General features: G+C 33.1%; 2 protein-coding genes across 4 annotated transcripts; one reads left to right on the top strand and one right to left on the bottom strand.

The window, feature by feature from the left end:
* Nucleotides 1-410: 410 nt before the first annotated feature.
* Nucleotides 411-7,017, top strand: LOC115992872 (ras-related protein RABA5a). 2 transcript variants are annotated; one of them, XM_031117110.1, is made up of 5 exons: nucleotides 411-491; nucleotides 803-896; nucleotides 4,805-4,967; nucleotides 5,121-5,539; nucleotides 6,473-7,017. In XM_031117110.1, the coding sequence occupies exons 4-5, from the start codon at nucleotides 5,200-5,202 to the stop codon at nucleotides 6,796-6,798; spliced, it is 666 nt and encodes a 221-aa protein (XP_030972970.1). In that variant the 5' UTR covers nucleotides 411-491; nucleotides 803-896; nucleotides 4,805-4,967; nucleotides 5,121-5,199; the 3' UTR covers nucleotides 6,799-7,017. The 2 variants fall into 2 exon arrangements, with proteins under 2 accessions (XP_030972970.1, XP_030972968.1); XM_031117108.1 differs by having other exon boundaries at nucleotides 418-491; nucleotides 800-896.
* A 5,134-nt stretch (nucleotides 7,018-12,151) lies between these two features.
* On the bottom strand, nucleotides 12,152-17,260 carry LOC115992496 (heterogeneous nuclear ribonucleoprotein 1-like). Of its 2 annotated transcripts, XM_031116701.1 has the most exons (6): nucleotides 16,868-17,241; nucleotides 16,627-16,720; nucleotides 16,499-16,527; nucleotides 16,090-16,314; nucleotides 13,682-14,876; nucleotides 12,152-12,540 (listed from the first exon to the last, which is right to left on the bottom strand). In XM_031116701.1, the coding sequence occupies exons 4-6, from the start codon at nucleotides 16,309-16,311 to the stop codon at nucleotides 12,527-12,529; spliced, it is 1,431 nt and encodes a 476-aa protein (XP_030972561.1). In that variant the 5' UTR covers nucleotides 16,312-16,314; nucleotides 16,499-16,527; nucleotides 16,627-16,720; nucleotides 16,868-17,241; the 3' UTR covers nucleotides 12,152-12,526. The 2 variants fall into 2 exon arrangements, with proteins under 2 accessions (XP_030972561.1, XP_030972560.1); XM_031116700.1 differs by lacking the exon at nucleotides 16,499-16,527 and having other exon boundaries at nucleotides 16,868-17,260.
* Between the last annotated feature and the right edge of the window lie 5,319 nt (nucleotides 17,261-22,579).

The raw sequence follows: 22,579 nt of genomic DNA, 5'->3' as shown, positions 1-22,579 counted from the left end.
ATATAAATTTCCATTAAAAAAAAATCTATATATAAACTTCCCTAAATACTCTAAAACATTATAATAAATATATAGATTTGTTTTTTGGTTGCTTAAAAAATTTTAATATGAGAATCCACCTCTCCAATAAATTAGGGTAAAACCACCAACTGTGATTTCTTTTAGACTTTGCAAAAATGAGAGTTTAAAAAAGAAAGGGTAAATTGCAAATTATACCCTTAAAGTTTGGGGGTGTTGTGATTTTACACTCTGAAATTTCAGAATTTATATTTTATCATCTAAATTTTGAGAGTGTTGGATTTTACACCTTAACGTTTCAAAATTTAAATTTTACCCACCTAAAGTTTGAAAGTGTTTAAATTTACATTTAAAAAAAAAAAAACCAAAAACAAAAAAACACTTGACATGGAGCGACCCGTGAAAACGTTTTGTATCCAAATCGACCAGCAATGACCCCGGACTGGGTTTGTTAAAGTCGCCGGAGCGAACGGGTCGGTTTTCGAAACTTAAAAATTGAATAAAAATAATTCTAAATTTTTAAATAACGCAGGCTCTCTTTTTTTTTTTTTTTTAAGAGAGAGAGAGAGAGAGAGAGGAAAATCATCAATAGTCGCTCGATGTGGCCCAGCCTGGCTAATGCCTAATTGCTTCCACCGTTTTGCCTGACTCTCATTTTCTAACAATTTAATCCCCCTATTTATTATCATCAATATATATAGTATTAACATTTATTTTCCAGTCAATTAATTTTTATAATAATAAATCATAATATTATTATTCTAAATTCCAATTCCAATAGTAGATCCTGTATACCGCCAGAGAGTTCCGAGGGTTTTGTACACATAAAAATCTGAGAGACAAAATCAGGCATTTGGAGGAGGCCCCCACTCAATCAGGTATGTCATTCTCTCTCTCTCTCTCATTCATGGAATTTGATTCTTCCTTTGTTGTCGCTGTAGATTCCAACTCTCCAATACAAAAGCCTTTTTTTTTTTTTTTTGGTTCGGAGATATTAATGTAGGATTAATGCCATCTGAATTGTGTTTGTGTTGAGAACTCTGCAATCAGATCTCTAGAAAAATAGTTTTAGGATTTTTTTTTTTTTTTTTTTTTTTTTGGTGAGATCAAATCATTAATCATGGTCCTTTAGGTTTTTCATTTTTTAGTTTTTATTTTTTTTAGGTGCTGATTTATGTTCTGCCAAGGCTCCAATGAAATTTAAATTTATAGATTGCTCTTGTGAAAAATTGATAAGTGGGAGTTTATGTAGTATGGAGTGAAGAACATTTTTTTTTTTTTTTTGTTTTGGTTTTTGATTAGAATATGGAGGGAAGAATCTATCAAGGTGATAGTTTGTATAGATAGAGACCAATTGCTTCAAAATAAACCAGAATAACAACCTGCATTGTCTTTTTAGCCTTCCAACTACTAATTCACTAGAATGTTTTACATTTAAAACATAAAGAGAAACCATGTGGGGAGAAAAAAAAAATACGAACTTGACTTTAAATTAAAGGCGACTTTGGCTTTTGGTTTTTGGTTTAAATTTCTTTTATCGAAATTTCGGCATGAATTTGTCGATTTTCCTTTTAACTCATTATGACTGCTGAGTGTTCTGGAAAATATTTATCAATGAATTGTATTGTTGGAGGACTATTTTAGGGAATCAAGCATGTGTGCTTGTGTGGGCTTAGTAGGAAAATTTATGGTTTTGGGGTTTTTTATGACTAGAGAAAGGCTTCAGGGATTGCATAAGGAACTAGGTTTGTAAAATATAGGATTTCAAGTGCAAAAAGGGGGTTGAAACAAAGAATGATAGGGTTGCAGGAATTTTGTACAGTGATTGTGTTTGGGATTTTAAGGCGTTTTAATAGGCTTTATTATAGTATTTACACATGATCTTTATAAATAATTTAAAACCTTATATAAATTTATTATATTGTATTTTATGATTTATTTGATTTAATAAATAACTTCACAAATATGTGTATAATTACTGAATAATACTATGGAATAATACCTAAATTTATTATATTTATGTTTATGACCATATTCATATTTTGGTTATATTTCTATTTCTTTTTTTAATCATAATTTTATAAAAATTTTAAATGAAAATTTCTATTTTACCAAAAATAAAGATTGACCATTCACGAATTCAAAGGAATAGTTAAGCCCTATGGAATATCTATTTTGTAGGAATAAGGATAACTAAATGGTCCAAATGACTAAGTAACTATTCCACTTGAATAGCTATTCTAATCCATGTGCTATTTTGCGTATAAGGGAAAAAGTGTATGCTTAGGGGTTGAAAAAGGGAAGGAAAAGACAGAATTTTGGGGCTGTTAACTGTAACCCTTGGAAGAGAGAGAGAAATAAACATGCATTCCTAAATAAAGAAATGGTTCTATTATCTGTTTCTTTGAATTCTTAAGCATATTAATTTAGATTCTTAGATGTCAACTTCCTTTTAGGACTAGGACTCAGTATTTTGAATTTTTTACTAATAAACTAAAGTCTTATTAAAATTTAATGAAATACTGACTTGGCTCAGAGAAATAAACCCAAGACAATTGAAAACTTATAAACTCATAAAACTTGATTGGACTGATTCACAAGATTGCATAAACAGGTTTACTTCTTTTTTTTGATAAGTAATACAAGAACTATTATTAATAAGAAAAAATGACAAGTACAAGTTGTTCATGATGATGAACAACAAGAAACAAATAAAACAAACAACAAAACAAAAGAGAGGGAGATCAGAAAGATAATCTAAGGGAAAACATAAACTCTGGAAGAGACGAAGAATCAGTAAAGCCTCAACAACGAGACCACTCAAAAAGACTATGTTGGCATAAAACCTTTAACTCATCCAACGTCTTCTCCCTGTTCTTAAAGGAGTGACGATTTCGTTCTAACCAGACTATCCACATTAAGCACCCTGGAATCAAATTCCAAATATTTGAGTTATGCTTCCCAAGCCACTGATACCAACAAGATAACAATCCCGCCACCGATCCTGGCATAACCCAATGAATACCAAAAGCCTAAAGCATGAAGGTCCATAAGGTGTGTGTAATAGGACAATGAAGTAGAAGATGGGCTACCAACTCCCCATCACAACCAGATTTATTTCTCACTACAAAAGTAACTGTAACTTGTGGATCATACTCTTTTGCTTGGTTCAAGAGTTGTAGACTATGACAAGAAATAAATATTGTAATCTATACACAACAATAGCAAGGCCTTAGTCCTAAATGTTTTTTTGGGTCAGCTACGAATCCTCAACAGATTAGTCAGCATGAGCCACATGTTACCTTTATAAAATAAATAAAAACCTAAATTCAGAACTGATTTAATCCTATACTACTTACGACTCAATTCATTAAACCATGCATGCTTCACATCCATCAGACATGGCTTAAGGGCCTCACGCACACCCAAAAAAAAAAAAAAAAATATATATATATATATATCTATTATATGTTACCCAAATTGAGTCACATTTACAAACAGTAACTAATTCTGTTTTCTCCATTATCATTTGGGTAGGCACATTTCTCAGGCTTGCTTGAAAGGTTAAAAAAACAGAGTTTTGAAAGGGAGGGAGGGGGGGGGGGGGGGGGATAAGTGAGTGATGCTAATAATCTTGCCAGCCTGCAGTCTTAGAATACCATGTAGGAGGGAGATGCTTGTAATCTCTCTTTGTGTGAGTCTGGCTGTCTCTTTCTCCTCCAATTTAATGTTTAGTGGCGCATGATTGGTTTGAGTACTTCTTTGCCAGATTGTAAGAGCACACAGTTGTTTGCATATTGAGATTTTATCCTTAATATTTGTTTTATCAAATATCTCTCTCCAGTCGTATGCTTGTTCTATGACTACAGTTTAATCATGACAGCCAGATCTCTGACTGCTCATTTCATTAATTTTTGAATGGAGGAATGTGATGAAATCAATTGTTAACAACTTATTATTGTTTTGGGTTCAAGTAATAGCCCAGTGGTAATGGTGCCTCATGTCTGTCTTTCAAATTCTTCTTGTGATACAATGTCTTTGCATGTCTTTGCAATAGCCGATGAGCTCTTCCTACTTCCATAAGAAAGGGTAGAGGGCAAGGTCATGGGTTCAAAACTCATTGGGCTTTTATGTAACTTAAAAATAAAAATAAAACAACGTTTTTGCAGTAATAGTCTCACTGTTATTCATAAACATAGCTGAACTTTAAAGCACTAAGTGATTGGGTCAGTTGAAGGTGAATCCTGAATCAAGGTTAGAGTAGTGATTATATCACTTTTTTCTCTTAAAGGGCCAAAATGCTTTGGAAAATGCTTCCTGTTTCCCAACTCTTGCTATGAATGCCGGAAAATATGAAGATACATCATGCAGGCATAATAGATACTGTCACATACATAATCTCTGTTCTTCTTCTGCTTTTTCTTTTTTAAAAGATAGTTTTGTTACTTTGCTTATACATTTTCAGCTTCTGGCTGTCAGTCCATATGATCACTACATACGATAAATTTATATTAGTAGTATCTGTTTGGCACAAACTTATATGGCCTCGCTTTTTTGCTGATTTTTTTTTTTCCCTGAAAGTTGGTTAAAATATGGTTGTACTTAGAAAAAGTGAGTCTTTAAAAATTTGTGCATGACCAAATAACCTAAAAAGCTGAAAAGAAAATGCCAATGCCAAAAAGAAACACACAGCCTTAATTTTTGTACACCCATAAAGTAGGCAACAACATTACAGATTACCTCCAGAGGAGGTTTTGTAGATTCTTATGCTTTCTTGACAATGCAGGAACTTTGAAACTGTGTCATTTTGCTTAAAGGGGCGGATTGGAATTTGACATAAGAAAGCTCCGGATAGATTTACATCAGTGGCAAGAAGCTGAGGGTGGAGTTGGAAGTTACAAAATTTATCATACCCATTACCCACCAAAAATGTTAGCTCCAGATGATAGGTATTTGATTAAATTCTAATTTATGCTGCATCTGAGTAATTACAGAACTGCAATTTGGTGCTTTATGTTACCTTCCAGGTTTCCTTTTCAGCTCCTGTTCTCTTTTTATCTCTAATTCCTTTTCCTTGTTTAAATAATTTTGTTATTTCTTAGGTAGTGTTGTGACCCAATATCTAGAGGGATGCTCATGTAATATGGCTTTATAGAGTGGCAATTATTTGAAGGTTGGAAAATGGCTTTTTATTCAGAGGAAGAAAAAACAGAGGATTACCTTTTCAAGATTGTTTTAATTGGTGATTCAGCTGTTGGGAAGTCAAATTTGCTTGCAAGGTTTGCTAGAGATGAGTTCTACCCTAATTCAAAGTCAACTATAGGAGTAGAGTTCCAAACCCAAAAGATGGATATCAATGGAAAGGAAATCAAGGCTCAGATTTGGGACACAGCAGGTCAAGAGCGGTTCAGGGCTGTTACATCTGCATATTATAGAGGTGCAGTTGGAGCTCTTGTGGTGTATGACATCAGTAGACGCCAGACATTTGATAGCATTGGCAGATGGCTAAATGAACTTCAAAGTAAGAATAGTACTTTGTTTTGATGTTTGGTTCCTCTCTCTCTGGTTTCTTTTTTTTTGAGGAAGCCTGTTCATTCAATTAGGGAACTTTATTGTTGTAATTAAAAGACATCACTTGCATTTAAGTAAATTCCATTTAGAAATGGGCAGTGTGGGGTGTATTTCTTAATCCCCCCCCAATCCCCTGCCAGCAAAAGTTGCCCTCCAAACCTGTTCCATACATGAAGTGCGGGAACATATTTATCCCCATCTCAATACCCCTCTTTGAGTAGCCTCGGCCCTCAAGCTGCTAATCCAACAAAGTGATTTTATTTCAAGCAGAAAATAAGCTTAAAGTATCAACGTGTAGAAATTCAAGAACAAAAGAAGATTAAAAAAAGAGAAATGAATAGGATATGAATATGTGATGGATATTGTCAGTAATGTGCATCAGAAATTTTATAGGATTTAAACTCTTGTATGATTGGGAATATATTTAGTCATATGACAATTTAGAGGTAAGATTCTAAATGTATTCAAGGAGGGGTGGGTTTGGGTGGTGGCCTTCTTAACCTACCCTATTGCCATGCCATCCCTACTAATGATCCCATTTTACATGTGCATTCAAAGGCTGTGATTCTGAATTGTGAATTGTATTATTTCACTTTTCTTTTTTCCTGAGGTCTCTATTTACTCCTTACAACTTGTCAGATTCTAGATGGATTTAGGAAATGGGTCTATAATGATGGGTTCCATTCCTTTGCAATGCTTCTGTAACAATTGTTGTTTGTACTCTTTTTGATCAGTGATAGTTGTTTGTACTCTGGTGGCTACATTAGATCATCTTGCACTGAGAGAGAGAAAAGAAAGAAAGAAAGAAAGAGAATATTATCTTGCATTTTTTCTTTAAATCGGATTAACTGAGGATTGATTGGGTGGTTCTGCTGCTGAACAGCTCACTCTGATATGAACGTAGTAACTATACTTGTTGGCAACAAGTCTGATCTTAAGGATGCCAGGGAGGTTTCCACTTCTGAAGGAAAGGCCTTGGCAGAAGCAGAGGGCTTGTTTTTCATGGAAACATCTGCTCTTGATTCCTCCAATGTAGCTGCTGCTTTTCAGACAATTGTGAAAGAGATCTATAACATATTAAGCCGGAAAGTTATGATATCTCAAGAGCTCAAGAAACAGGATCCTACCTGGATGGGAAATGGAAGAACTGTGGTTTTACAGGGTGAAGCATCCGTAGAGCCTAAAAAAGGTTGGTGTTGCTCATTTTAGACCTACACTAGTTAGATTTGCTCTTTTATTGGTTTTCCATTCCAGTCAGGTATCCCACATTTCTAATTCTCCATGTGACCAAATTTCTTGAGATGTTAAATGAGTAAAATTCATCTTCACTTGTTCTTGATTAAGAACGGTTGAAGAGAAATTAGAGTAGACATGTAAATGACCTGAAGGGGGATTAAGAAAATCATATTATACGATGTTCAAATTCTACTACTGTGTTGTGCTTTATTTCGCATTAGGTGGTCCTCAAAACTGAGTTTGATTCTTTTTTTCCTTTTTATTTTTTACCCTCTATCACATTATATAAACACAAATGGTGTTTCATCCCCTGTTAAGATTAAGGTGAAGGATGAGATGGTGAGAATCATATTTTGTATGTAGCCATGTAGGTAATTTATGTTGTGTCGTGACACACAAATAATATAGACTGTATGGACCCTTTTCCCTCGTATAACACTGGTGTTATTCTTGTATGCTCGTAATAAGAATAGAATGAACTTTTAAGAATATGCATGTACTCAGCCAAAAAAATTGTTCAGGATAATTAGAAATTTGTGCAGTAAAAATCAATCGATATAACTGGAGTCTTAAAATTCTTGGAGATTGGCACAACACCAATTTTTCAGCATGCCGACCAAAAGCTCCACCCCATCTAATCTTTTCCAGTGTGACCCTGATTCACATGAATTACATCATCTTTTGTTGTTGTTAGAGAATGCATGAATCACATCATTTCATTTGCAAGTATTAACTTATAATCATTAGTCATTAAACGACGTGGACAATTCCAGCGCTCAATGAAAATAAAAGTCAATGTAGTCATGTGTTTGAATTTAATTGAAAAACTTGATATATTGGACTTGCGTTTTACCCAAGATGATATAACATAAAACCTTATCATTGCTAATGTATCACTTCGAAGACTAATATTTTACTAGACGTGAGACCCATCTGTAAAACCAGAGAATAGTTCTAACTGTCATAAGCAAAACGAAGCAAGAAATGGTGTCACTTTGGTAACAAGATTTCAGAAAAAAATATGAAACGATGTTGCAGCCACTTATCTATTCCATTGAGCTTTATGAGTATATAAACAGAGACTCATTCTTGTAATCATATTAATCTTCAGTAATACAATTCCTAATTCTTAGCCATAGATATTTTCTACACAATTCTGATATTCTTTGCACCATCAAGTGGGTGCATTGTATATACCTGCACTATCTTCAATTGTATATACCTGCACTATCTTCAATTGTAGACGCCAAACTCCATTGCCCCTGCCCTTTCCTATTCATTGCTAATTAAAAACTTAATTATTATTTTTCCATAATGTAAGACATACGAGGCTCACTATTTCAAAAAACAAAGACGTAGTCTCTTGTCCTCTAAATGTATATTTTTTACCCTTCCAAGAAATTAATATGAATCAGAATTTCGGTTTAGATATATTTAAATGTAAAAATAAAGTTCCAAAAATAAAAATTGGGAATAATTATACAAAGGAACTATTTTTTTACTAGCAAATTTCAAGTATGCTAAATAGTAAATACTATGAAGGTTCTCTCTCTCTCTCTCTCTCTCTCTCTCTCTATATATATATATATATATATATAAACACACACTAAAGGTGGTATAGTTTTAAGTTTTGGTCCATGTATCCTCAGGGCATAACTATAGTTTATTAAATTCTCCATCCCTACCTCTTTCCCCCACTCTCTAACCAAAAGAAGCAACGAGAGATTAGCACATCATAAATCACCATGAAGAATCCTTGACAGCCACACAAACTTGAGATACAGGTTTTGAAGATGAATTGGCATTCTCAATTTATGTGCTCTCAGAAGAGGAGCCTCTAAGGGTAGAGAGTACCAGCAATATAATTCACAAACCGCGAAATGAAAATTGATTGGTAAAAATGCAAAACTGACCCTCTAACTTTCGGTCTTTTTCATTTCAGTCCTAATTTTCAGTTTTGTCATTTCAGTCCTCTTACTTTTAATTGTTGTCAATTTGATATTCCGTTAAACTCCAGTTATGTCTTGCCGTTAATTAAGCCAAAACTACATTGTTTTGGCTTCTTTTCTTTTTTTTTTTTTAATAAATTTCGGAATTTAAAGAAAATTTAAAAAAAAAAAAAAAAAAAAAAAAAAGAGCCACGCCCAAATCACTCGCTGGTAAATTTCCTACATACTTCTCAAACTCAAACCAAATCCACCACATTGTAAACCCAATACACAACAACAACAAAACTCCCACTACCACTTTCAGGAAACTAGCTACTCATCAATCTCTCACAAAAAAGTTTCAGCTTTCTTTCCACCATTTCATGCCAAGATTCAATCTTTCAACATCCCATCTCTTCCAATGTCCAAGAACACTCCTAAAACTGAAGAAGACAATGGATCTGACCCTGACCCAAGATTCAATCTTTCAACATCCCGTCTTCAGCAAAACCCATGAAACTGCCACACCCACAAAAATGCTCCGTCCGCCCTCTATTCAGCACTCTCCTCCTCATAGTCTTCGCCGCCACCGTCAGCTTCTGCGCCGTGCTCCGCCGCGCCGACGTCAACCTCAGCCTTAGCGCGTGGTCCCCGCAAAAGAAAACCCATGTCCTCAACTTCAACTCCACCGAGGTTTTATCGGTGTTGGTTGCAGTTTCGAACTGGGTTTTCATCACAAAAATTTTTTTTTTTTTAATTTTCTTTAAATTCTGAAATTTATTATAAAAAAAAAAAAAAAAAAAAAAAAGAGCCAAAACGGCGTAGTTTTGGCTCAATTAACGGCAGAACATAATTGGAGTTTAACGGAAATACCAAATTGACAACAATTGAAAGTTAGAAGACTAAAATGACAAAACTGAATGTCAGAGGACTAAAATGAAAAAAAAAAACAAAAAGTTAAAGGGTCAATTTTGCATTTTTGCCAAATTGATTCATTTTCTAACACAGAAAATAGGATTTCAGTGTAAACAGTGGTCTACACGGAATGTGGTTGGCTGCCCTTAAAATCTTCTCATGATACCAATGTTGGTTAAAACTTAAAAGTTTATCTTCTAGCTTTTTTTTTTTTTTTTTTTTTGACTTATTTTATTAATTAAGCTTGTAAATTTTTCTTTAAATTAGTTTAGAAAAATCTCTTCTAATACATTTTATGATGGTTTGTAATATTACTCACATATATTAAATATCATGACTTATTAAATCATTTAAATAAGTCATTTGATCATAAATTAGGTGTCGATAGCTATTTTTGTGAATATTGTTAAAGCCCAATGCAAAGCAAAGCCTAACCCTTTCTGGGCCCATTACACACATTTTCTAACATTCTTTATTCTTTTATGTGTACCCCAAGCTCATGCAATTTAAATGGAGATTAATAGGAGTATGGTTTGGAAGGTACGATTAAAGACTATTTGGGTTTTTTGCATGACCCCAAAGCATAGATCTTGCCAAGTCAAGTGGGTGGGCCACTTGCAAAACCGTAGGACTCATGAAAGGAATCATGCATTGGCCACTTTCATGCATATGTCATCTTTTATGATCTATTCTATGTGAATAAAGGGCACAACTTAACCTACTTTAGTTTAAGTTAATAAATTGATTTGAAGGGAAATTGTGTTCTAGTTTATTTTGATCATATAGAATCATAAAAATAAGTTGGGTTTGATTGTATTGCACCTAGAAAATGTTATAGCTACTACTAATTTACTCTAAAAGGTTTACAAATTGATGTGCTAGTGAATATAATTAATGACATATCAATATTATAATAAGAAGAAAGTTTAGCTACAAAATTGGTTGTAGCCAAGACTACAACTTTACTTAATAAAATAAATATTACTATATATTTTGAAAATCTAACCGTTGAATTATATGTTCTTTGCACTCTTAATACACATGTCAAATTTTGTGTCAATTTGATATTATTTACTATATGATCTATAAGCTTATATTTTATGTATAATTTTAAATTACAAAAACTTGCAATTTAAACAATTTATTGATGACTAGCTATTGATTTTTAATTTTCTAGAAATTTTGCAAGTATAAAAGATATATGAAGAATATGTAATCAAATGGTGGATTTGTCAAAATTCACCTTCAATAAAAAGATATTAAATAAAGTTATAGTTTTACGCTACAACTAATTTTGTAGCTAAATTTTGCCCTTATAATAAAAAAATCGTTTAGTTTTTACAACTAATGTAAACTTTGGTTATATATGTATATAATCAAAGTTTACATTAGTTTGTAAAAACTAAGAATTATATACCAAATTTTCATAACCATAATGACATAATATCATAATAAATTTCACAACTGCTAAGATATTAGATTGTGATTAAAGTACAATGAAAGTGGTGTTAGAAATAATCCATGTGAACGCGATATTGCACTAATCACAATTTGCCACATTAACAAGTTGTGAAATTCGATATACTATAACATTGTTGAATTTGTAATATCCCTTACATCACTTTTTTATATCTAAAGAAAAAGTAGTTTCAATTTTTTTCTTTTCTATATACAATTTTTTTTATTTTTTATTTTTTTATAACTTGATAAGCCAAGAAAATAATTTTGTGATGGATACCACTTTGTCAAACTTTTTTTTTTTATAAAATTTGTTATATCCGTACAATTACTCTAGTAAAATTACCCTAAAAACTTTAGAATATAATATCCTACAATTCCCATAACCATCATGCATTTCTCTAATTGCCAACGTGGCACATGTCTACGCCTTAACACTGGCCTAAGTTTTAAAGAAAAATGGTAGGGACACTTTCACAAGAAAAATGTAAATGTACTACATAAATCTTACCAACTAACTTTCTTTAATTTTTTTTTAAAATTAATAATAATAATAACCTAACGTGACAATGTATGCAATGAGCTCCAATTACCTGATTAATGAGTGTTACAAATTTTTTTTTTTTTGGTGATTGGTGTTGCATCATTTTGTAAGCTCTATTTGGTAAATTTTGTAAAATATCCAAGCATCTTTCATTTCAGATATACTAACCACAATCACTAGAAACCAAGTCAACAATATGGGTGTTTCTCAAAAAAAAAAAAGTCAACAATATGGGTGATCTTGGCATGCATTCAGGGATAATTAATCAAAACCTCCCTCAACAACTAGTAATTTTCTAACTTTTGCACCCTACCAAATCTCAACAATATGACCTCCATGGTTTCCATAAAAGCATCCACATCCTTATAGAGAATAATACGCTGTTAAAATGATACTATGAATAAAGCAAGAGGAGCGGCATTCTCCATTAATGAAGCTTAAACTTGTTAAGGAAAACTTGCATGGAAACAACATGCCAAAAGACAAGAAACAGCAATTTTGCTGGATATTACAGCAGAAAAAGAAAAGTGGGAAAAAAAATTCTTGCTTGTTTCTGTATGGCTGTGTCAACATAGATGCATGATACAATAAATCTGTATAAACTCAAAAATCTGATTATACATTTCAAACAAACTCCAAGGAAGAAACCTATATAAACCCAACCTCAAACTGAAAAGAAATCCCCTGTATCTGCTCTATATGAAGAGTTCTTCAATACAGGCGAACCAATTAGCTCTAATCACAATTTTTTGTATACTGTATCTCAACAAGGAAAATGTACGAAGGTTCACAGTACTTTACCTTCACCAATTACACTTCACCTACAATAATTTTGGACATCCATATCATAATCTTCCTAGGCAGCAATTCCTGTATCAATGTTGATCAAAAGCATGTAAATACCACCGAAAAGCATTGAATAACACAAATAATCTTTTTCAAATCAGATTAATAATTGATGGTGTATATAGGTAACTTGTGATTGACATTCAGTGAATAGATGGGTGGTTGGCTGAGAGGGTGTAATATATATACTTTCCATCAGTAGACCAAATTTGATGTGAAGTGCATGTCATAGTCATACACTAACTAATATGGACCAGCACACAAACAACTGAGCTAAATTTCAAACCCAGTTGGCCAACATGATAAACCCATATGCTCTGCTAGCAGATCATCAGCTAACAGAACTAATGCTCAACTGAAATGGCCTAAATTTAAATGTTCCAGTAATAGATAAAGAATGGTACCATATATGGCAGTTAAATTATGGGAAAATTACACTTTACTACCCTAGAGTATACCCCATTTACACTTACCACCTTGAACTTTAAGAATGAATGATTACCACCTAAACTATAACCCGTGCTTCACTTTGCATCCTACTGTCAATTGGGTTGTTAACTTGAACAGAAAAGCATGTCACGTGCGACTCATGTAACCTTTGCATATGTGGCACCACATGAAAAGATTCAATTGCTTCTCTTCAATCCCTTAAAACAAAATTGTTAAACAGATCTAACCATTGCAATGCCACATAACCTTTGTTTTAAGGGATTGAGGCAATTCATATTTTCATGAGGTGCCATGTATGCATAGGTCACGTGAGTCACACGTGAAAGACTTTTCTGTATAAGTTAACAAACCAATTGACTGTAGGGTGCAAAGTGAAACACAAGTTATAGTTTAGGGTGGTAATTGTGCATTCTAAAAGATCATGGTTGTAAATGCAAACGGGGGTATAGTTTGGGGTGGTCAAGTGTAATTGCCCCTAAAATAAACAAAATTATACAATTGATAGGACTCTTCAGCATGATAGAGCCAGAAGCCATGACTGATGCATATGCTCAGAGAAGACAAGTATCATTTATATTGTGAATGTAATAAACCTAGGTTTGACACTATCAATTAACTTTGCTAAGAAGCCTTAAAAACCGATAATAAAAAGCAGAAGATTTAACATTGAGGGGGGGATGGAATAAGGATTATATTCAAAGGAAACAGATCTCACCTCTATTTGATTGTCTATTGTTAACACTATAACCACCAACATAACCACCAGAGTTTTTACTTAAAACATCTGAAGCTGCATTTCCAAACCCATAACCAAATGAGTCAGAACCCTCTAGCTCTGAAAATGATGATTGCCAAGTAGGCTCCCCATAAAACAGACCTTCATAAATTTCTTCAGAAGCCCCATTGTAACTACCCTTTGATGCAGCATGTGATGATGCTGGTGCAACACTGGTTCCACTGTTTCTTCCATACGCAACCCCTCCTGAACCAAAATTGATTTCTCCACTGCCATAACTAAGACTGCCACTACCATAGGTTGAACCAGCACCTCCACCTATACCTGAGTTAAGAGAGGAACTCCAAAGTGCTCCAATATTGTCAAAAGGACCTATTCTAGAATTTGCACTTCCAGAGCCTAGTAAAGCACTAGGATTTGTGGCATTAGTAGCATAATTAAGACTCCCATTCCCCCACAGTGTACGGCTTGATGAACTTAACATTGAATTATTTCCTCCATTGCCCCCACCATACCCAATGGGGTTAACATTCCTATTTGAATTTCCACTATATAAAGGGTTTGATCCCTGTCCAAAGCCAAGATTAGAACTGAGGTTTGCATTTCCCCCGTAGTTTGGACTCAACCCGGGCTCAATATTTGGTCCTGTTCCATATCCAGGACTGAATGGAGGAAATCCACTACGACCAATTGTAACTGGACTAAATCTACCATCCAATCTAAGTCCATACCCCCCAACTGAGCTTGGATTGTATCCCTGATTGTAACCATTAAGGAGGCTAACTCTACTCAGACCATAGTTATGTCCACTCAATTGGCCCCGACTTGGCCCTGGAGATAATTCTTTTGGGACAGCTCGTTTAACTTCAACCAGTTTACCATTGAGTTCATGAAAAGTTTTGTACAACACATTTTCCACTGCTTCCTCAGAGTCGAATGTAATGAACCCAAATCCTCTAGGCCTTTGTGTATTTTGGTCATACATCACCACCACATCTGTAATTGTCCCAAATTGATCAAAGTACTTCTTAAAATCACTCTCAGTGACAGTGGATGCTAAGCCTCCCACAAAAATCTTCTTTGTGCGAGCAGGACCAGGAGACCCTTGAATGCTGCTATTGTTTCTGTTCAGAATGTTCTGATCATCTCTAGGGACAGCTTTTTTTGCTTCAACCTGAGAATAGAAAGCTAAAGAATGAAAACTGAACCAATAAAATCTTACTTATACAATGCAAACAAGAGTGCCTGAAATGTAGAGAAAAACTGAATTCCAATTCAAACTGGATCATTCAGAGTAAAAATAGAAAATAACTTTGTTGTCTGCAAATGCCAACAATGGTATCAGGGAATATAAAGCCTGAATCAAAATCTTGATCTTCATTACTTTTTTCTTGTGCTAATTATTGTGATTTTGCATTACTTAGGATGCTTTAACAGTATGAAGATTAGGCTTAGGCCCGTGGGAGTAACATGGAAAGCATATTGACAAACAACCTTATCTTCTTTCTAAATCATTTTATTTCAAATTACTTAAGCTAACCCTTCCAAGAGTTCCAAAGAATGATTGAGCGACTCAACAAATTGTCCACTGAGCCTTGAATGAATAAGTGACAGTGAAGCATACACATCTGCAAGCAACACTGAACAGTTGTAGGCCTAATTAAACCATCAACACAATAATTAGACAATAATTTTAGTTATATTAATAATTATTTATACTGAACACTCTCCCTGGTCCAAATTTTGTTTAAGACTTCCAAGGTCCTTTTTCAATTTTCAACAGATTCAATCTTCATGCATATGTCATAGTATTGGCACCATCCTATTAGTGTTCCTATAACTGTGCTTCCAAACAAATTGACACCCCAAGGAATCTCTCTTAAAATCTTAGCATTTCTTGGAAAAAAATTTCCATCTAAATTTTTTTTTCAGCACTGCTATTCTGATAATCATCTCTCTAGAGATCATTTTACGGCTGACTAAACAATTTCCCAGAATTTCCTGAAGTGGCCAAAAGGCTCTTAATAGTGACAACATTTTGATTCCCTTGTCTTCTCAGGAATTCCTATCTACAGTAAATAAACCTTAAAAAGAAGGGACAAAAAAAAACACAAAGGTTACATCTTTAAGCTTTTAAAATCAATAGAGGACACTGGAAACATCAAGAAGTTGTTTCCAAAATCCCACTTATTGAATCACAATGCACAGAAGAATATTCAAACACGCTTCAATTCTCCAATTGTTAAATGATAAACTCACAAACATAAATCTGAAGTGGACACTCCAATTCATAATGCTAATAGGAAACCAATATAACAGGATAGTTCTAAATGCAAAGTCTCAAAGCGAGCAGAAATATAAATATGAATTCAAACAGACAAACTTACGGTTCTCCCATCGATCATATGCTTTTCCATAACAACTCTTTCTGCAACAGTAGGGTCTACAAAAACAACAAAACCGAAACCACGAGCACGACCCGTAGCCCGATCCTTCATTATCACAGCTTCCACTACTTCTCCAAAACACTGGAAATACTGTCTAAGACGGTCTTCATTTGTGTCCCAAGATATCCCACCAATGAAAAGCTTGCCAGGCTCCATTTCCATATTCTGCAAATCGCTTTCCCACAAGCCCATCAATTAAATTCCCAACACTCAAAAACAAAACGAATTGGTATGAAGATATTCACCTTTTTTTTCTTTTTCTTTTTTTAAATTAATAACAACAAAATTTTATCTTCCAAATCAACCAAACTAATTTCAACAAATTAATAAAAGGAAGAAAATAACATACACCGGATCTAATCAGCAACACATAAATTACTGAAAACAAAGTAAAACACAGTCGGAATCCAATGCAACATCCAAAAAAAACATCATCTAACAAACATTGTAATGCAGATTAAACAAGAAATACTGTACCTTTACACAGAAATCTTAGATTCTCTTTCTGTTCAATAAGAAAATGGGTATTCTTGGATTATATTCAATAACTTTGTAACATCCACCGATCGACCTGAAATCCAGGATTCCCAAAAACCAAAGCGAAAAAGAGTGTAAATTTAACATTGAATGAGTTAAAGATCCAAAATTCAGAATTTTTTTATATTGGATAAAAGAAACTGAAAAAGCAGAGCAGTTGCAGCTAAAGAAAAACATATACCACAAAATGAAGAAGACCCAGATAGGAAATTTGACAGAAACTAAGATCTGAAAAGAGGCATAGCAATAAGAAGAAGAAAAGGGGCCTCCTTTTTCTCTCTTTTCTTCCTCTCTGTCTCTCTCTTTACTTGTTTTTTCAATTATGGTTTATTCAACTTGGTTTATATATATGTTATATGTGGGTGTAATATAGATGAAAGCTATGGCTTAGAACAGAAGAAAGATATATGTGAGAAAAAGAAATAGCATCTGAAATGGGTTTATTATATTATATTTATATATAGCGCACACAATGAGAGAGAAAGATAATTGGGCTATCTATCCTCTCTCGTGTAAGAAAGTTACAAAGGTGGAGACGATGGAAGGTGGTGACTTCCCAAGTTTACGTTTTGATTTCAAAAATATTAAAAATGTTTCCTTTTTTGTTTATTAGGTGGCCTTTGGTCTGATCATTCTTATGTTCTCCTCTGATTTTGTGTTTTTTCCACTTATAGCCATTGACTTTTAAGTCCTTTTCGATTGCCAACCCAAACAAAATTGTAGTATTCTATAAGTTTTTATTTATTTATTTATTTTATGTATAGAATATAAATTCTATTCTAACCTAATTTATGTGTGTAAAACTCCCTCTTGAAGACTTGAATCCCGACTTTTTCTTCCTCATCCTACAAGTATTTATATTTGTAAAGTGATCATCTCACCAAAGATGTGAAATAGTAGTATTCTATAAGTTTTAAAAATATAGGAGAACATGTTTATATATATATATATATATATATATATAAAGTTGTAAGGACATAATTTGTAATGACCCAAAAATGATATTGGGTTCGCACGTTAAGGGCTCAAACAATAAAATTTATAGAGCGTGGGCTTGAAAGGCTAGGCCTTGATTACCGGACAACGGTTAATCATGGTTTCCATGGAAGTTTACACGAGGGTGAACTTGGCGTGTCTAGTAAGACCTTCTTCCAATGCGACCTGAGTGGTAGCGGCTCTTAGACCTCGTCCGAGGAGTTTAGTGTTCTTATTATTCTTCTTTTTTTTGGACCTTTTTTGTCTGGGCCCTCTCCTTTTTCCCTTTGTTCCCTTTCCCTCTTATACTAGCCTTTACCCTCCTTCCAATGTCCACGTGTAAGCTCCACTTTCTGGGGTTGAGACTTATCCCATCAGCCCATACCTCGAGTGGTTGGGAGTGGTTGTAAAAGCTAAAGAGCATGGTAAAGAGTATGGACCTGTCAGACGCAGAGTTCTTTATTGCAGTATTGGCAACTTTTCACTTGCCCTGCTTTTGTATTGAGCTCGTCTTTTCCTTTGGGGCACTACAGGATGTCGAGGACGGAATCCTCCTCGGCTGTGTCCTAAGGCAATTTGGGCTTTCATATATGTCCTCGGCAATACTCTCCTCGGCTTGGGCTTTGGGCTCTAATATAAAGTGGGCCAAGGTCACAAATTCTATGGCCCCACAAAAGTAAAATACTATTTTGGTCCCTAAATTTTATTAAAAAAAAAAAATTTCGTCCTTAAATTCTAAAAAGTTTTTTTTTTTTCATCCCTAAACTTTGTAAAGAGTTTTTTTTAATAGTATAGAGACAAAATAAAGATGAAAAAAGAATTTTTTTTTAATAGTTTAGGAATGAAAAACAAACTTCTAGTAAAATTTAAGGACAAACTTCTAGTATTTAAGGACAAATAAAATATTTTTAATAGTTTAGGGATGAAATATAAACTTTTTAATATTTTAGAGACGAGAAATAAACTTTTTAAAGTTTAAGAATAAAAAACAAACTTTTGGTAAAATTTAGGAACCAAAATAATATTTTATATAAAAAAAACATATATATTTATATAGGACAACATGTGCATTAAATATATATATATATATATATATATCCTTATTTTATGGGTTTGCCCTTAGGGCATATGTTAATAATTTTTTTTAAAAAATATTTGTTTATAGAAAAGTGAAAAAGTGATTAACTTTTATGATAGTTTTTTCAATTTTTTTATAAAGAGTTTTCTAAAATTGATGATTAATGTAGGTCATATATTAACCGGACCATTATTTTATTTTATTTTTTTAATCATTCATTTAGATCGAAAATGTTTGGCCTTTTTTATTCAAAATAAGCAAAAAGGATTTAGATTGTTTGGTGCTGCTAATAATTATGGACTTAATTCTAATAATTATTTTTAATTCATCCATAGTATGATTGCTTGATGTGGAGGGAAGGGATGAACCCATCTTCCAAGCAAGTTATTGAAAGGATCTGACAACTAAATGGTGCATTTAGGGAATCTTTTGAAGTTAAAAGGTGGAACTATTGTAAGATAACACTAAATGGAGGTATTGCCAATTGTTTGAACAGATAAGCTTATTTCAAAAATACATTTTTAATATAATTTTTGAATATAAAAATCAACAAAAAGTTGGAAATGTGTGAAAGACAGAAGGGTTTGCTTGTGCACCCACACATCAAAGGAATACAACAGGTAGATGCATCAACAAATATTTTCATTTTGTGCACAATTGCACATGCATGACGTTATGTCCATGACCATATCGCCTCTTGGTTTTTTATTAATTTAATTTAAAAATATATATATTTTTCACAATAAAATATCACCAATCGAATAGAATTATTCTCCTACCACGTGTCAGGCTTATTTACTTTATAATATATAACCGCGATAATTTAGATATGGCTATAATCTCATAATTAAGGTCAAATTATTTTATGCAAGATAATCTAATCTAATGGAAAACTTAAAAATAAAATTAATAGAGAGAGTAAAATTAAGATGGTATCGTGGATTCTCAACGCGTTTTTATCTCATATGGAATCATGTTATACAAAAAATTTTACTGTTTGTTAAAGTAACAAATAGTGATTGGCGTAACATGATTTTAATTGGACAATTATTTTTATAATGCTTTAATCATAAGTCATAACAAATTTCATAAACTATATATTATAAAATAAAATAAAGAAAGAAAGAAATTGTGTAATTATATATATATATATATATATAAATATATATAAGGCCTGTAAAATGATTTCCGAGATATGCTGGAAAAAGATGTCCTTGTAAAGACATTTGGGCAAAGTTTAGGAAACGAAATTGCTGCCTGCTGCGAGCAAGAGATGGGAAGACATCTTTTGTCTCTTCGTGCCTTTTCCGTGGTCAGCTCACATTAATTCCCTAGTAAGGCTAGTATATATATCTTCTCCATTTTTTACGTAGATATCAATGGGTTCAGTTCAGACTTCAGACTTCAACACCAAAGCTAGAGTGAGTCAATTTAATCCAGCTTGTCTGTTAGGTTAGCCATCAAAGTTTACCAAGTCACCGCAAGCAAAGGGCTAGCTACTAGCTCTTCTATCACCTATCATGTAGGGAAAAATTATAGAATAATCTAGAAGTCTAATCAATGCATACTTCTTCTCACATAACAGCGAGTCTCTTATATAGATAGTCTGTTATTTAAGGACTTAACTCTTGTCCAGTGACACTAGTCACTGGACAGAAACCTTATCCGTTATTTAAATCTTATATACCTGATCTCTATTTTTTTTTTTTTTTTTGGGGGGGGGGGGGGTGTGGGGACTTTTTTTATTAGGTCCTCATTGTAGACATTTGTCCATTATGAGTCAATAGAACCTCAGACATTTTCGTTGGAGTATCATTTAGGTTGTTTTGATGATGTGTTATTCGGTTCTCTATCTCTTGGACTCCTCAGTTTAAAGCTCATCTTATTCTTTTGTACCATTTTCCCCCATCATCTCTACTTTGGCTCATCACCTTTTTCCAACTATAACTACTCGTGGAAGAGTTTAATATAATATAATTTTTCTTCTGAAAAATAAATTATAATATGATTTTTTCTCTTTTAATTTTTTTAATCTAAAAATGAAATTCAATAATTATAGTAGCTATTAATAGATATTATAAAGATTTTTTTTTTTTTGAGAAATTATAATGTTTATATTTGTATATGAAACTACGCATTCTAAAATTAGGCATAATATCATCTGTATGTAGACACAAACAAGTTGCTACAAAGGGATGCTAGTCAATCAATGAGGCTGTTCATGCCTCATGCTCTAGCCCAAAATGGCTGGTACCGTACGTAGTTTAGACTCTGACTTGTTAAGAGGAATTCCCTAATGGGCTCAATTGTATTCTTCTTTCTCATATTTCTCCTCTGTTAGTTTCAATACAATTTCCAACTGCTTATAATAATAATAATAATAAAGTGACGAAAAATTGATGGTTTTAAACTAAACTAAACTAAACTCAAGCTTTATATATCTGATTATCAAAAAAAAAAAAAAAAAAAAAAAAAAAAAAACTCAAGCTTTATATTAGTAGATTTAGATAGCTCAACGGGAAATATGTGTGTGTATATAATGGATAATGGATATCTCAATGCATTATGGATAGGATTAAACAGATGGATGATTGAATCACATGCAATACAATGATTTAAGAGGGGTTCACATGTCACTTTGATTCTCAACAGCTTTCTATTTTTAAAACTATTATGTAGGGATACAAATCACTGTTCACTAAAACCGGATAATCAATTACTGAACAAAAAATAAGGGGTAATCACTTTTATCTTAGGTTTCTTCGCTAGAACAAGCCAAGCGTAGCTACTTTGAGGTCTGGGCGCCATTATAGACACCTAGGTTTGCGAAATCCTTAGGGTCTGTTTGGATATACCGCTTATTGTTGAAAATTGAAAATACTGTAACGAAATAATTTTTAAATGTGTGAATAGTGCTGTGGGATCCAATTTTAAAGTTAGATTTGTGCTTTTCCGTACTTGTAAGTCCTGTAAACAATGCATGAGACCCATAAAAAAAAAATGTCATACGCAATTTTTTTTTCCTTTCCAATATAATCCAAACTCAACCTTAGTAGTCGGCATTCTATAACTATAAGCAACTTGTTGAGTCTATGAAGCTTTGCTTTTTGTAGTCAAACTAATGGAATTTATAGAACATAATAGTTCGCCAACCTCTTTAACTAGCACACGATACAAATTTACTTCACGGCACGCCCAAAAAAGGGAAAGAGCTTTACTTGGTGGGCCTTCCTATGCTGAAGAAAGTTTGAATCAAACTAACTAAACTCACCGAAAAAAGGGCCAACACAGTTCATTAACAACCCAATCCAGCTATTGCCCACATCTAATAAGTTTTATACATATATGTTTTGATCACCATTCCATTCTACATCTAGTTGCATTGAAATGAAAGTGAAAGAATAACTAAATTGAATTTGACTTTTTTGTGAGTTTCCGAAGTAAATGTTATGGACAAATTAGAAGGTGTCAATTATTTCAACTAGTATGTAGCCCCGTGCTACCGCACAGGAATGGATATATTATTAATCATGAGTTTATTCATGTTTAAAAGGCTCAGTTAAATCTAAATTCATATTATTAACAAGAAAATTTCATTAACAAAACTTAGCAATATATATATTTTACACAGAAAGATGAACCTTGGTGACAATGTTTATCCAAAAGATCCATTCACGCTTTTGAATCTTCAATCTCTATTGGTGATTGAAATTTTCACAGCTTAAAAATTTTAAAATTAAAAAAAAAAAAAAAACACCTCAGAGTTGTACTTATTTTGTAATTTTACGATGGGTCATTTTGTAACATAATGGGTATTTGTGTGAAAAAAAAAACCCTCTA

This window comes from Quercus lobata, chromosome 5 (genome assembly GCF_001633185.2).
Source record: "Quercus lobata isolate SW786 chromosome 5, ValleyOak3.0 Primary Assembly, whole genome shotgun sequence".
Lineage (NCBI taxonomy): Eukaryota > Viridiplantae > Streptophyta > Magnoliopsida > Fagales > Fagaceae > Quercus > Quercus lobata.
The sequence above is the reverse complement of the archived record's forward strand: the minus strand, read 5'-3'. Positions and strand labels throughout refer to the sequence as shown.

Coding starts and splice junctions, on each gene's coding strand:
- LOC115992496 (XM_031116700.1), bottom strand. CDS start 16,311: ATGGAAATGGAGCCTGGCAAGCTTTTCATTGGTGGGATATCTTGGGAC. Junction 14,877..16,089: donor ATATGATCGATGGGAGAACC/GTAAGTTTGTCT, acceptor TTCTATTCTCAG/GTTGAAGCAAAAAAAGCTGT.
- LOC115992872 (XM_031117110.1), top strand. CDS start 5,200: ATGGCTTTTTATTCAGAGGAAGAAAAAACAGAGGATTACCTTTTCAAG. Junction 5,540..6,472: donor ATGGCTAAATGAACTTCAAA/GTAAGAATAGTA, acceptor GCTGCTGAACAG/CTCACTCTGATATGAACGTA.